At 35.8% G+C, this 15,949-nt stretch overlaps 2 protein-coding genes across 4 annotated transcripts; one reads left to right on the top strand and one right to left on the bottom strand.

Annotated features, from left to right (window-relative positions):
- LOC105160119 (uncharacterized) lies at nt 1–3,504 on the top strand. The gene is made up of 5 exons (XM_011077384.3): nt 1–435; nt 1,000–1,070; nt 1,168–1,343; nt 2,718–2,826; nt 2,946–3,504. Exons 1-5 carry the CDS (start codon nt 162–164, stop codon nt 3,246–3,248), a joined length of 933 nt encoding a protein of 310 aa, XP_011075686.1. The 5' UTR covers nt 1–161; the 3' UTR covers nt 3,249–3,504.
- Nucleotides 3,505–3,811: 307 nt separating this feature from the next.
- Nucleotides 3,812–9,664, bottom strand: RDR1 (RNA-dependent RNA polymerase 1). Of its 3 annotated transcripts, none has more exons than XM_020693159.2 (5): nt 9,379–9,664; nt 8,085–8,612; nt 5,542–7,409; nt 5,244–5,394; nt 3,812–4,865 (listed from the first exon to the last, which is right to left on the bottom strand). In XM_020693159.2, exons 2-5 carry the CDS (start codon nt 8,595–8,597, stop codon nt 4,050–4,052), a joined length of 3,348 nt encoding a protein of 1,115 aa, XP_020548818.1. In that variant the 5' UTR covers nt 8,598–8,612; nt 9,379–9,664; the 3' UTR covers nt 3,812–4,049. The 3 variants fall into 3 exon arrangements, with proteins under 3 accessions (XP_020548818.1, XP_011075688.1, XP_011075687.1); XM_011077386.3 differs by having other exon boundaries at nt 8,085–8,618; nt 9,387–9,664; XM_011077385.3 differs by having other exon boundaries at nt 9,387–9,663.
- Between the last annotated feature and the right edge of the window lie 6,285 nt (nt 9,665–15,949).

Raw genomic sequence — 15,949 nt, 5'->3', positions numbered from 1 at the left:
GGACTAAACTTGCACATAAACCTATAATTTGGGACAAAAATTGCAATTTTCTCTGTATGAACACAATTGTTTGAAATATAAAAGACAGCTTCCTCTCGCCGCTAGAAAACTACAGAAATCACGCACCCGCCCAACTCCAAAGAGATCGCCGACCAAGGCATATGAGAACTTCAGTTGTTGGTAGGATTTACCGTCACTGCAGCTTCAAGTACAGAGGTTTGAAGGAAATTAGCTTTTCTTCAACGCCTTTTTCTTATATTCATGACCCTCCACTTCCAACGTCCCAAAAACCAGGCCTCCTTTATGACATTCTTGTCAGCTTCAGAAGATGTATTTCTCTGGAGCCCACATGTTATTTTGCTTCATTCGCCCCTGTTCGCCGCTTCCATGCTACTTCTTCTTTCAGTGAGGACACCCGTCAAGACTCGGTTGATGGTAAGCTCTTCACTTGATGTTGTTCTTTTTCAAATTCATTTCTGTACCATATGTTTGACATTTTGTCTGCAAGAAAGGGGTTGGGGGTAGTAACATGTTCTTTGCTAATACTGGAGCCGGTTTTATTTTTTCTTTCGCAAAATTAACTGGTTCTTGTTTTCTTACAGCCAAAACTTTTACATGTGAACTAAGTTGTATTAACAGAGGAGAGGCATGTAAGAAGAAGAAATTGGTGGTTTTTCCACATTTACAGGGTTGCATGGTTGCTTAAGGGTGAGATGTGCCTCCATGGGCTCCCATGTATATGAATATAACTAATGCAATTGCATAAGGTGGTACAAACTGCTAAATTAAAGTTACCCTTATAGGTGACTTGTTCTCAACTTCTTGTTATACTCATAAGCTTGGTTATTACACAATGCCATTTCAATCTCTTATAAGGTCAAAGTATTCATGTAACTCATTAACTTTCAGCTGTGCTTCTAGTCTTTGATCCCTCCACTTGCTCCATTTTCAGATTTTAATATGATTTTGGCTTTGCTTGCATTTTATGTACATTTAAAGCTTTAGATGATTCTAATGGAGAGGTGGAACCAATTGATTCATGGGAAGAAGAGGATGAAGCTGAGCCTGAGGTATGGTTAGATGTTGATGTTTGGAATTTCGCTGCACAAGTCACAAATATAGCTCTTCACATGATCTTTTAGCTGATCATCATATCACAAAGTTTAGGTTGGTGATGGAAGTGATGGCGGTGGAGTTGTTCTACAAAATTGCCCTTGGGGCGAAAGAGCACTATCCATAGCCCAAGACGTACTGCTGGAGTTTGGTGAAGAAATGAAGCTCTTTGCATTCAAAACTTCTCCTCGAGGGTACATTTATGTGAGGCTAGATAAACTTTCAAATGAGTAAGCCTTTTGTCCCATCAGAGTCTTAGGTTTTTCTTGTCTTACGATTCTAGAAATTATCCATTTTTTGTGCTCCAAGAAATATGTTTCCTTACAAAGGTCTCTTTTCTACTCCTGCCTGTACTTTCCCTTGCCAAAGTAGAAGAGAATGTGCATGAATGATCAATCTGGAATTCATTTTTGATAAGCTGTTTGCGATTGGCTCAAGATATTCTATTTGTTCTGAATTTAGGATGACAATAAATTATATAGTAAACATTTGATTGTACACAATGTTATAGGAAACAATAAAATTGTCAAAGGACAGCCCCTTCGATTAGCTTGCTTTTCCAAACAAACCTCCTTGATAAGGCAATTACTTTTCTTCTCTTCACATATAATCTTCACAGGTCATCATTTTATTAATAATTGGAAATTCCATAATGACACTGTTCTGATCTACTTGTACTCAGCATATCAAATATTTCTGAAACCATATTGACAAGCCATATCGGAAAACCTATTTATTACTTGATAGGTGTCTTTTATAATTATGTTGTATCAAGAAAAAATTCTAACATATATTAAATATGCAAGATGCTGCTCTGCTAACGGATGTTTCTTTGTTCCTTGCCTTGTCTATAGAGCATAACTTATTAAGAGTCGGACAGGTTGATGGAATTTACTTGTCTAAGAGTTTCATACAATCATCATTTGACTACTGTTTTAATTTGATATTTGTTTTATTTTGTAGTCTTGTTTCTTCTCTTTATTTTAAAAAAATAAAATAAAGAACACAAAAGACAGTGAAACATCCATGGAAGCTGCTCAACATGGCTATTTCTTTGTTTTCCTAGATTATACAACATAATTGCTCAGAATTTTACATGGACTAAATTTTATAATTTAAGTACAGACTCATGCTCTTTGTGTTCACGGTAAAATGCTTCCTTTTGTAATGTTCAGAAATAGTGCTGTAATTCATGCAGTGGTAGTTAGTTTCCGGATAACGATAATTTAAAGTTATATATGACTACTATTAGTTGTCAATCAGTTTTTGGGGGCTGGTTGGAAAGGTACATAAGATTTTCACTTTTACACTCCCATGTAATAGATACCTTCTACTGTGGACAGATTGAGTAATCTAATTCCACATTATACCTTGGTTCATCTCTTCAATAAAAGCAGGAAACAATTCTGAAGCATAAATTGGAGCTGTCAGCCATGGCTCTTCCCTTTTCCTTAGCCTATAAATATTCGATCATAAATTTTAGATGTATTATAATGATCTCAGTTGAGAAAAAGGATGACCACTCTTTCCATGTTAAAAGAAATCTTGTTTCCTGAACTAGAATTCCAAGTGTTGATGATTGTCTCTTGTCTGCCTTCTATCAGATACGGGTGTCCCAGCATGGAGGAGATCGAATCTTTCAGTCGCCAATATAAGAAAAAGTTGGATGAAATTGGTGCAAGAGGGGAAATACCTGATGATTTAGCTCTTGAAGTATGCCAGCTCAGTTCCTTCAGATTTGCAGGATATATTGCTTTATGCTGTTGCGATTAAGATTTATTACTGAAGCAAATTGCTCAATGTTTTTCCTCAACCTTATTCTTCTTTTAAAGGTATCGAGCCCTGGTGCCGACCGGCTACTGAGAGTACCTGATGACCTGTTGAGGTTCAGGGACATGCCAATGGTAGTCAGCTACTTGCAAGATTCTGATAGTAGATGCACAGAAAAGAACGGAGTCTACTTTCTGGACACCATTGAAACAGAATCAAGATGCTGTGTCTGGAAGTTGGCAGATGTGAGGGAGAACAGAGATCCTTCAGCTAAGGGGAGGCCATTGAGCCGCAAACAGAAAGACTGCCGACTAAAACTACCATATGATATGATTAAATGGGTAACACTTTATATTAGCTACTAGTAAAGGCAGCAATGATGGTAGCTTATAATATTCATTGCTTTACAGCTATGAGAGAAAATATGCCATGGGCTATGAATATTATCAGTCAAGAATGTGTTTCAAGATCTGGACATCTTTCCCAGAATCCTGGGAGCTAATGCTGAATTTTAATCTCACTAGGATAAGTAGCAGAACCAAACCTGACGAACATGTAAACTTAATTTCCGGTTTCAAGTAACCAACTACTCCGAGCAGGGTATTGTTTTGGGTTTTGTAAGGTTGGCATGATGGATGGAAAGAAATTGTTTAACTTAGTACATCACCATCTCCTCCAACGAGTCTTCCAGCTGATTTTGCCTGGAGTCAACCTGAACCAACATTCTATACCTGAATTCACAGTTTGGCCAAGATTGCTTCAGTTCAGCCATAGTTATTGGTTGCACAACTTAAGCAACTTTCCATTGATAAGAATAATACCTGGAAATATCCGTTTAAGAGACTGCAAATCAGAATGTTTACACCAGCATTTAGTCTCAGCAGTTTTAGATGGGAAGATGAGATATGTAATTAGAAACATAGCCAAGTAAAAGCATAGAAATTAATAATCCAATTCTAATGGATTAGTTCCAGACACCAAAAAGCGGAATCCTCTACATCTGCTATGTCCACCACGGGCCACAAACCAGAAAGTTGGCTATAAACTACGCAAACTTCATCACTCACACATGCGCACTCGCCGGACAGACATACATGTATACATACACCCATTAAGATGTCTAGACAGTCTATTCACAGTCGGAATGAGGACAGGAACTAAGTTTCTCATATGAAACGTAGGCGATTTCCCAACTGCCATTCAAGTGATGATATGCCGGGTGCCCTTCTCGAGTTGTCCTCCTTGATCTTGATCAGTTTGTCGTACACGCACCAGGGGAAACTAATATAGTGATCCCTCTTGAGCCCCTCATTGTAGGAACCCCAGAAATCAGGATGATATGTCACATGATACCAAGCCGATGCCTTTGCGTAAGGGTCATCTGATTCACTTCCTTTCTTGAACCAGGATCTAGCTTCATTCCTCAACGACCTCACTGCCACACCAATGGCTTCTGCATCTTTCCTTCGATCAAAAGTTTTTGATGTCTTCATGATACCACCGCTCAATATTTCAGCCTCAGTTTTTATGCCATAATACTCCATCAGATTACCCAGCTTGTAATCGTACTCAGTTTTGTAATCAAAGGCTTCGTCAATGTAATCTTTGAATCCATCAACTTCCATATCAGGGTCGTATGATCTCCTCGCCACTTCTTTCGTGAAGGACTTGGAAGAGGTTGTATGTGGAGCTATATCTTTCACCTCCCTATAAAGCTTCCCAATCACACGCTTGGACTCATAGGCCGTCTTGTCGGGCTTGTCCATGAAATCAGGGTACTCTTTTACACGTAAATGAGATGGGATTTCTGCAGGGACGCCAGTTTTTGGAAAGTCGACAGCGATTGAGAACAACCTAGCGAGTTCCAAACAGGACTCACTTAACGCCATGGATTCTTCCTTGTCAGCAAAGACAGTGTGAGCATTTGAAATGATTCCTAAACTGTCGTTAACAATGTAATTGGTGAAGTATTCCTCAACTTCCTGGAACGCAAAAGAAAAGTAAGATCCGGTGAAGTGATACAAAACAAAGCCGACGAAGCATTAGAAGATGCTATATTGCAGTAAATTTTGTTATCTGTCACATAGGAGACAACAAGTAAAGTGTGTTTCAGTTCTTGCATGAGAGAACTCGTGTCGGAAGTGGAACATATCTACTATGCTTCAATCTTGTTCAGCCTTTAACTTGGTCACTTTCATGATAGTATAAAAAGTCAAGAAATAGTGTACAGAATTTACATCTGTATATGGTAATAACTAATGTTCATTATTAGTTTCACGATTGATGTTTGTCATAAAGAATCAAGAACAACATGAGTTCACTGCCATCTGAAACCTCAAATGTGTTAAGAGTACCAATACCTCAATTGTCACGTCGTGATCCAGACCAGTGGTTGGTGCGGGATCGTAATCCATTGGTGAGACTTGTCTTGGTGGAATCAAGTCAGGGTCCCAACAAACAAAATATATGTCCCCATCTAAATCACTCCCAGAACATTCATTTGGATGGGGTCTGTTATTAGAACAGATTAGCCTTGAAGAAAATTTAAGGAAAAGAAAAAAGAATAGAGAATCTGCAAATCATTTTCAAATACCCTATTAGAAATAAGGTATTGAGTAAATCTAAGGTTCGTTAAGAGGCTAAAAATAAGTCAGCTACCTCATTCCTTTCTTGGGGAAAACAACACAGTCCACCATGTGATGCAGTGCTTCCACATCAACGGCTTTCAAAACACGGACGTCACCAGGGTGCAGGCATGGGTTTTTAGCCACAACCACCTTCCCTTTGACAATGTAATTATATTCTGACATATAGTCATTGAACATAATGGACTCCTCATTGAACTGTCTCCTTAAAGCTCCAGAAAATTGCACGAACACCTCTCCATATTCCAGAGTGCCAGTTTCATCTAGGCAACCCATCATTTGCCGACCTTGTGGGACAAATATTCTAGCTTTCAGCCGTAAATCCAGTAACTTTGATGCGCGAAAAGTTTGGAGCATCATTGAAAGAAATGGTTCACCATCGGGCTTATAGCCACATTTTAACATTTCCTTGAGAATGTTAGTATTTTCTCCCGGAGCCATCAAATCCAGAGCTTCCTGGGCTCTCAATGGATCAACCAAAATATCGTCCAGCTGAGCTACTGCTTCTCTTTGCTTCCTCTCGAAAGCATGATCCTTGACACCAAGAGTAGATAGAAGTGTGATAATTTGGCGATTCAAGAAACACGGTTGATATTTGCTCCATGCCAGAACATCAAGTTTTGTATTTTCTGACTGATACTTCAACATGCTTGATCTCAATGACAACTTCACTGATGAAGTGGGATCAACAGCCACAACTCCTTTATAGCCACCATACCTGATCTGAAAGGCAGATGGAGTAGAATTCTTAACTCCACACCTTACAGCAACTCTCCGAGCAAATTCTGCTGATATCTTCCCGATTCCATCAGAAAAGATATACTTGGTTCCACCTCTTACAGCCTCAATATCAGGGATTCTTTCAATCTCATGTTGACCAACACTTAGAGTTTCTGTGGATGAACCAAAGGATTGACCAAGTCTGGCAGCATACTTCGCCACATTTCTTATGGAACGGAAGTCACCCATCCACTGTCTAATATAATGAGCATTAAGGTTATTGGTTGGAGCAAACATCCAGAGAGAGTTATCCCGTAATTGGCTTGAGGAGAAAGCAAGAAATTCAAAATTCTTGTTTCCAATTCTAATTCCTTCCCTAAGGGTTTTAAGTATCCTCTCATAAAGCTTTGTTTTTCCGTTTTCATCAGCAGAAGCTACCCTTGGAGATAAATCAGTTGAATACATTTTATCCCACTCCTCATCCACAAATGAAACACGAAGAAAATTATCAATGTAATCGCTATAGTGGCGTAAGACACGGTTTGAGACATTTACTTCTGGACCAGAGAAATACACTTTGGTTGGAGTTACTTGAACCCTGTGCACATATACCAGACCATCACCTAAAGAAATAACAGGTGATGTTGGTTGCTCTTTTGCTGTGCGGTATTTCTCATACTGCTCCATAAGCCATGTCGTTGGATCATAGCAGCACTCTTTCAAATAGTAGAGTTTCTCTAGAGCGTGTTCTACATATTTAGTATTGATTCTCTGTGGATTGACCAACTGAAAGAATCTAGCGTCTAGCTTGGGCCCCGGGAGACATCCTGTCTGTACTAAACTGCAAACCTTAAATAGTATTCTGTAAGGCAATTCGAATCCTCGGGGAGGATGTAGAATTGGAACTAGATCCAGGTTATGAGAAAAGGGGGCACCTCTCTCCAAATGGAATGGATTTTCGCTTTTACTGTAATAAACAAAATGGTCCTGGAAATTTGGAAGTCTCATGCCATAAGGAAGCTCAAGGCACAAACCAGAAGCTTGTCCAATACAAGATGGAGTGAAGTCAGTTGTCCTGATCCACTGATCATCTTGAGTTTCGCTAAAATAACTATAAATAGACTCACTGACCTTCTTGTAGATCCGAGGCGCACCAAATAACTGAGGATATAAGAGTGAAATATATCAGTCCCTGTTTTCCCTTTTTATATACAAGTAACTGACAAGAGTATATTGTTATACTAGCATTATGAAATAATAGTGGAAGCATGAGGTGCAAAAGCAATGGAAGATGAAGTAACCCAAGATCTCCGGCCCAAGGGTTTCAATGTGTTTATTAAGTACATCGATGTTCCAGACTGCAAACTTATTTACTGCTGAAACCAATCTTGTAAACTTCAGTGAGACATTGTCACACTATGTAAACTTGGTGACCATGTAAGGAGCACATGTCATCAGTGTAAAACCTGTGTTGTCTTCAACTGGAAGCCTAGTAACCACTAAGTAATAAAGCAAAATAATGATATGGAGCTTCTACTTGCAGATTCAAGACCTCTTGCAGAAGGAATTACAGCTACATAGAGTTCTTATTCCTTGGTGTAGTGGCATATGTGCTTGATCACCAATTTCAGTATATTGTATTCGTTAAGAGCAACTGATTTGAAGTTATATCAGTTACCCACTACACTAGGATAGAAATTGGCCTTATCATCTGATGTACATACTGTGCTCAAACAGTTACAAACATAAGCAGTAGAAATCTGAATGGTTTTAGATGACAGGTATAATACAGAAACTACTAAAATAAAAAATCATGATTGAATAATTTAAGTAAACCTGTATGAGAAGAAGCTTTGCAGTTTGACCATGTGGATGGTATAGCACAATCTGCCATATATTTTCATAGGAGAGCTGAAGCTTGTACTCAACTGAATTATGACACAAAAGGAAGTGCATTTTCTTCATCCCAGTTCCAAATTTAACCGAAACACTTGCCACTTTCCAGAGGACTGAAAATTTCTCTCTTGATGTCTGGCATCCAAAATTCAAAGTTACTTGCTCCATTTCATGCACGTATGTTCTAGGATTGTGTACAATGTCACTGTCGGATTCCCAGACCCTCAAATAAGAAGTACCATAGTACAAGCGTGTACTTGCCAAATTCTGAATCATCTCCGCATACCTGCTGTGTGTAAATTGGACTTTGGCATATGCCCTTGGACCTTTTTTTGATGGTTTCACTTCCAAAGCAACTATAGTCCCTTGGCCTGTTTGCTGCTCCAAGAAGTTTTTAACCACATCAGCAGCAATAAGATATGGGAAGCCATACACCTGAATTGTCTTTCCCATCTGGCCGAATGCCAACTGCAGCTTGATTGCAAATAAGGATCAGCAATAAAACACAAGTTTGATGTTTCAAACTAGAACAACAACATTTGAGCTACTAGTTTATCAATGATCATCTCTACAGGGTACTGAATATAAATAGAAAGAACAGATTTAGAAGAAAACATTGAAACAAAAAAAAATCAACTAAACGAGGCAGTGATTTCAGGTAGACATTGAACTGATCATTCCTTTCCTACTACTCCTCAACTTCCACCACCATAAAACCATAAATGAAAAAATTAAGTAGTGTCTTCACAATTTTAAGCCCCGACATTTTGTGAAATACAGAAGGGTGCTTAGAGGAAAAACATAACTGATTTGTCAGCTAGATGGGTTTACAGTGGCCATCAAGATCTATAAGAAGCTGAAAAAATTATATAATCACAGAAACAAGCAAGTTCCATTTATAAAGTTGGACAAGACAATCAATCATTCGTACAGCACAAAAATATCAACAACATTGTCCAACTCTCACATAACACTGAACATTAAGAAGGGTTGAAACCATAAAAATACAGTAAGAGAACATCACAAGACAAGAAGAAGTTGGCGCCTACTCACTATGAAGCATTATGATACTTCATCTACAAGACACACATCACCAAGATAAAATAACAAGTATCTATTAAAAGTCATAAACCCCACACTGGATCCATGAACCCTCTGTATGTGCGCTGTATGCTACACACGTACATACATATATATATCTATATAACTAGAGAGAGAGAGAGACGAACTTAACAGGATTACCAAGAAAACAAACAGACTTCAAATACTTCACTATATCACAGTGGAGGATCACAGGACGATGCTTCCAAAACACACCTAAAAGACAAACCCATTACAAGAAAAGATTCAACATTCTTCTCTGTGAGTAAGAATGGGTTTTAGAGAGAGAGAATGTCGAAGAAGAAGAACAGGCAAGTCAATAATCTGCTTTCCTTTTCTACTAAAGAAGTGGAGTTCTTTCCTTTTGCTTTCAGTGTGATTAAGAATGGAATTAACTGCAACAATGATTCCATTAGGGGCAGAGGAGTCGTCCAAGTCCACTGCGATCTACTGTTTGCTGATGTATGGAGTCTTACGTTGGTCTTTATCCATCACCCAATCACTGAGCCAGGTTGCATCACTTTTTTCATCATGCACCAAGCTTCATACACAATTTTTCCTCCCTCATTTAATTATTTTCTATATCTGTAAAAACACCTCTCACCTTAAAATCATTGCATTACGTTTTTATTTTTTCAAGTCTAAATTACTGTCGTCTTTCTAAATTTTGATATAATTACAAACACATTTTTATTTTTTGATAAATTATAATTATTTTTTTTATTTTAATATCCTTCCAATAAAAGGTTCATTTCATTGCAGTTTTCGTTAGATTTCCATCCAATTTTCAAGTAAACTGACTAGAATGTCTTTTTATATTATAAATGATAACTTTATATGTTTTTCTAAAATATTTTTATGAACCAAAATTTCCGTAGATTATTTATTTTACCCACTAAAAGAAATTATAATTTTTCAAATATTTTTTTCGTACTTTTTAAAAAATTTCTAAAACAATATGTCTACTTCATTGTCCAGAAGATATTAATTGTTTTTTATTTAAATAATATTTTTATAATTTTTAAAATAATAAGAGAGTATTTAAATTTTCAAATTATATATATAAATTTACTTTTTTTGTGAATTAAATATTTTTTACTCCATTTTTTCTTAAGATGGGCCCCACCCAATGTTCGAAGAACGTGAAACATTTTCTTCGGATAAGGGCGAAGAGCCGGAGACCTGATGATCAGTCTTCTCAACTGCATGCCGTTGCCGTACTATCAAATAACAATCCAATTCTTCTCCACTAAGTAACTACTTATATTCCGTTAACAAGTTCGAATAGGTGTGTATTTATGTTATTTTATGTGAGTATTTTATTTTTAATTTATATAAATTTATTTTAGTTTATTTTATTATATTGATGGATAATTCAAATTATTTAAATAATTATCATTTTAAAAAGATTTAAAACTTCAAAATACTTATTGGTAATTTATTTATTTATTTATTTTAAAATTCATGCTCGCAGTACTCGCATGTATATTGATGAGTTTCGATCCCAACACCTCAATTATGAATAGTAATAATTATAGTTTAATCCAATCATTAAATAGTAAAAGAGATCTACTTTGTCTGAGTATCTATTATTCATCAGGGAAAAATACAATATTAATTTTGTAACTTATAGCGGGTGGTATTTTTACTTTTGCATGAATCGATTTTCGCAATTTAGTCCTGTAACTTTAAAAATTTGGCAATCTTCATCCTTTTTCGGTCAAATTGACTGAAAAATTGCATGCGACTTGCTTATAACCTAATTAAATTACCATTTTGGTCCTATAACTTAGGGGCATTAGCATTTTAAGTACTAATAACTTAAGAGAGTTGGCATTTTTTATCTTGCATGAATTTATTTACAGGACCAAATTGTAAGTTCCGGCCAAATTGACCAGAAAAATAACTAAAATTGTCAAAATTATGAAGTTATATATTTAAAATGCAAAAAATCAATTCTACAAAACTAAAAATACCATCCCTTACATTACAGAATTAAAATTACAAACTTTCTTGCTTCATTATTGAGTGATACTGTGATAGTACCCATTTTTGTATCCAATTTAATTATGACTTGTCATTGATTTTTAAAATTTATTGTTTATTACTAAGTGAGAGCATCAAATTGAAGTCCCATTTAATTATGATCTGCTATATATTTTAAAATTTTTAGTCTTCCATAACTATCTTTTGGTTATTTTTTTTTCTCGTGCTTTTTTTTTTAATTTCTACAATGTTATGTGTATTTGATAACTCTGCAATTATAATGATTTTATAGCAATTTAATCTTCCTTTTTTAAGCCAAAATATTCCTAATTATGTGATTTTATTGCATATTCAGCAAAAAGGAAGATTACAAGGACGTTTCTGCAGAATTGACAAAGCGTGCCCACGCTTAATGGAGTAGTCAACTCGGGATAAGGATAAGCACGAACGATTCTCCTAAGAGATAAAGGAATCAAGTGTTTAGATTTAGAAAGGATTCTTTTAAGCTTATCTTTTGTAATCTTTTTACCTTTTTAGAGTTTATCACATATCTATCCCCCCATTACGTCTAGATTCGTAGGGAACTTTTATTATAAATAGGGGGGATCTCTTCATTAGAAGACGTTCAGTTTTTATCTTAGAACTCTATAGAATTTTCTGTTCATCTCTTCTCTTTTATTTTATTTTACTACCGGAATTAATGGAATTCCACTTTCTAGTGTGTTCTTCCATTAATATGTCCGGCTAAATTCCTTATTTTCTGGTTAAGGTATGGTGATTGCTTGATTCCCATTATGTTGTGAGATCTAATCTGCGTTCTACACTTGTCAAGCAAATATTCATGTTATTCTCTGTGCTTTAATTACAAACATTTGATTTATGAATGATTCGGCCGGTTGTTCATTATCAAGAAGGTTTGCTTAGCTAATTGAACTTTATAAATCCGTGTAATTGTTTATTTAGTTCAATACTTAGTGGCAACGTAGCATGATTAGTTATGTCACAGTATTTAATTATGTTATGGGGAATGCATGATCTAGTTTAAACGAATTGTCCTCGTAGGAGTTTGTTGATTAGAATCAGGCCTTTCTAATTCTTAATGCTGTTAATAGATTAAATCTTGTGGATGTTCCCAAGGTTGTCTGTTAATTAGAGATCTAGCCAACGGTCGCACCTTGGCTAACGAAAAGGTAAGGAAAGGTGAGGTTGTTAGGTCGTACCAACGACCATAACAGGTTTATTTGTCCATACATGTGTTATTCTTGCATCAATGACCAACTCACGAGAATCAAGCATAATCCTAGCCTTAACCGGGAAATCTCTCTCTCATATCTCTATCAGGTATTTTTAATTATTTAGTTTTTGATCCCTTCTATTTATCACAACCTTCCCCCCATTATTTTCTATTTTCTCAAAGAAATCAACTTAAAGCCAATCTCTGTGGATCGACCCTACTCCCACTTTCACAAGTGTAGTAGGAATTATTTTTGGTGACTTCGACACTCATCAGTATTTCTTTGTTTATCAATATTTTTTTATAAATCAAAATATTTTTATTTTTATTTATATATATTTAGATACTCTGTAAATAGTAAATAATATAATTTATAAAATATTTTATTTTAAATAATCTTAGATACATGGAAACGGACACGGCGATACAAAAAATGTAAAAAAAAAATTAGAACACAGCACGTATTGACACAGCTATAAGAAATATATATTTTTATTTATATATTTTTTATTTTTTATAAAATTAAAATATACAATATGAAAAATATTAAGATAAAATATAAAATAAGCATATCTTATTTACATCTGCATTTTTAATCAAATGTGGCTTTAAAAGTATACATAATCAGTTACTTTAAAAAGAAAGCAATAAAAATTTTTTAATAATTTAAATTAGTTAAATCATGAACATCTCTCAATTTTTTAGTACTTTTGGTTTAAAAAGAGTGAATTAATTCTTTTTCTTTTTTATTAAGCCTATTTGTTAGAAAAAAAATAGTCCAATTTCTTTTGAAATTATAAGAAGAAAAGAAAATTTAAAACGTGTCGGACACGCCAATAGCCGTGTCCGACACCGTATCCCCTTTTTCTTTTTTTAATTTTTGAACACTTTGAAGAATCGCGTGGTACGGCTAGGAAAAATGCAAGGGGAAGCGATAAAACGAAAACGCATAATAATAAAAATTTAAAGCGTAAAATAACGAATCCAAGGGGTGTAATTTTGGAGTTCCCAAACGTTTGATGTATAAAGAAATAAAATAAACATACATGGGGCTGAGGCAAAAATACATAAACCGAAAAAAGTAAAGAAAGTTGAAATACGATACCTTCGATTTTCTAGCGTTCATTTGAAATGTTGTTCACTTGAGGCCCCAACGTAGGAACCATCTAATTTATCCACACTGTGCAGGAATCGGGATCTCAATGCTCTCTTTGCTAGAAGGTAACAAGAGAAAAAAATTGCTCCAAAAGCAAGAGAGAGGCAGCCGAGAGGTGCTAAGAGAGAAGGAGGAAATTTTTGTTTTTGTTGTATATTGTGTAATAATAATATTTTCTTGATAAAATTATACACAATATAATATATATACCTTGTATAGATGCACATGAATGTTTCTAGATACATTTATTCATCTATATGGTATGTCATCTCAATTCCAAATCAAGAAGATGGATAAAATTGCACTTTTTGTAGCTTGCGAGCTATTTATTTCCTTCCATAGTATTTTTCAATGGCCTCAAAATATTAAGTTGGCCGATTTTTATCAAATAAAAAATACAAGCCCAATGAACTTTTATTTAAATTCAATTTTAATAAAAATTCATCCAATTGAGCCCAATATATATTTAATCTGATTAAATACATAAGCCCACATTGTCTTCATTAATTAATAAGGTCCAACTTATTAAATAACAAGGACAAGCCCAATATAAATTAATTCTATTAATTTATCCTTGGGCCTTCCATCTAATGGAACTCTCATTTTTAAGTAATCTAATTACTTGTGAATTAATTCCTTGTTGTTACCCGGTGATGTGTGTGTGACTCTTTAGGTTCACCTTTCAGCTAGATTTGGATTAGTGTCTAATACTATTATTAATTAAATCTAATTTAATTAATAATTCATGATTAACACTTAATCAAGAAAATCTGTCACCATGGGTGGCCGTTTAGCAACGGTCCATGGCACTACAGACTAGGTGAATTTTCGTGTGAACATTTAGGATCTAGAGTCCATACAGATACGGTCCTTCTGTCTACCGTCTCCTGACCTTAATATATGGCATGGAATTAGGTGTCGATATCCATTATGGAGTGGGTGTCTATGCTTAATACTTGATATTGCATTACGTCAAGTTTGACGATATAGGAACCTTTTTTTCCTATTTGATCCACAATTATAGCCACAGATTTATAAAGTGTGAGCGCATCTCTAAGTACATAAGAGATACCTCTGTCACATACTGACAGGAGACGGATCCTCTTCTTGGAACTTACAGTCCTCGCTACATGCTCCGGTCGTACTGGACAAGGTTTATGATGATCATGTCTGTAGCACGATCATCTCCCACGCAGATCCAAGATACAGTCATCGTATGCACATGACTAACGTGATTCCTCAAGTTTGAGGACTACTCCCTTATTATCGAAGCTGGGGATTCAATCATACCGACCAAGCCTCAAAGGCTTCCATATGATGATCCCCACGATTTAGTTCAGTTGATTCAATACCTAATCAATCAACCCACAAGATCACATAGACGCCCCGCATCTGTCACCGATGAAACACGGTACTCATTAATTGAATGTGACTCTTAGTGCAAGTCTCCATAGGACTCTTGATGCCCAATTTTGAAATCCTCGACTTGGAACATTTCAAACCTAATCTTTTGGCGGTTGGTTTCATGACCGCCATGCAATGCGCAGTCCAATTGCATAGTTGCCAATTGGTCTGTGGACTTTTTTGTGATGTTTAAGCAAATGAAAACATACAAAATGACCACAACAAATAAGATGCCAAATAAGCGAATAATCATTTTATTCACTTAAAATAATATTACATAATATCGATTAATTGTCAGAATAGAATACATCCAGGCCAATCTAATTGGTTTTTTTGTCATCTACCCTAACACACTCTGATGCCATATCCGACACTGCATCGATTAATTTTTTTGAAGTGTTTGTGTATTATAGTAAATAATTATTAATACCGCAGGCGCAGACTTGTAGGTCGTTGTCTCGTATTGGACCACCATATTAATTAACTCAAGTCCGCTCATATTGTAGTTAATAATAAATGGGTCATATAAGGGAGAAAGTGATTGGAGGATCACATCGATGTATGTATCATTGTTAAGCCCAACTTTGAGGTCTTCGAGCTTCTCCATGAGGGATAACATTTTGATCCCATGAATTTGCACAAAAGATCCTTCAGTTATCTTGGTCCCAAAAAATGCTTTTGTAACGGCATATCTAATATCCCTATCAGGAATCGTATAAACTTCCTTCATGCAAAGCATTATTGAGAGAACATCTTCCAGCCTATAATATTGCTTCTGATCTTGTTGGTCGTAGAAGCCAATATGATACTACAGACCTTGCGGTTATCCTCATGCCACTGTTTTAACATCACACGTTCTTCGGGCGAGGACCCTTCCGTAAGGTCATCGGAAGTGGCTTGTCCAAGACATAGCCTCGGCTCTCG

The sequence above is a fragment of the Sesamum indicum genome, linkage group LG4 (genome assembly GCF_026168435.1).
Source record: "Sesamum indicum cultivar Baizhima isolate 11 linkage group LG4, ASM2616843v1, whole genome shotgun sequence".
Lineage (NCBI taxonomy): Eukaryota > Viridiplantae > Streptophyta > Magnoliopsida > Lamiales > Pedaliaceae > Sesamum > Sesamum indicum.
This window is presented reverse-complemented; position numbering and strand designations above follow the sequence as displayed.

Bases quoted from the DNA above. Each gene is read 5' to 3' on its own strand.
- LOC105160119 (XM_011077384.3), top strand. From the start codon at position 162: ATGAGAACTTCAGTTGTTGGTAGGATTTACCGTCACTGCAGCTTCAAG. The intron at 436-999 runs GTAAGCTCTTCA...GTACATTTAAAG, and splicing joins CCGTCAAGACTCGGTTGATG to CTTTAGATGATTCTAATGGA. The intron at 1,071-1,167 runs GTATGGTTAGAT...CACAAAGTTTAG, and splicing joins AGGATGAAGCTGAGCCTGAG to GTTGGTGATGGAAGTGATGG.
- RDR1 (XM_020693159.2), bottom strand. From the start codon at position 8,597: ATGGGAAAGACAATTCAGGTGTATGGCTTCCCATATCTTATTGCTGCT. The intron at 5,395-5,541 runs GTAGCTGACTTA...TTCTAATAACAG, and splicing joins TTCCCCAAGAAAGGAATGAG to ACCCCATCCAAATGAATGTT. The intron at 4,866-5,243 runs GTATTGGTACTC...TTTGCGTTCCAG, and splicing joins ATCACGACGTGACAATTGAG to GAAGTTGAGGAATACTTCAC.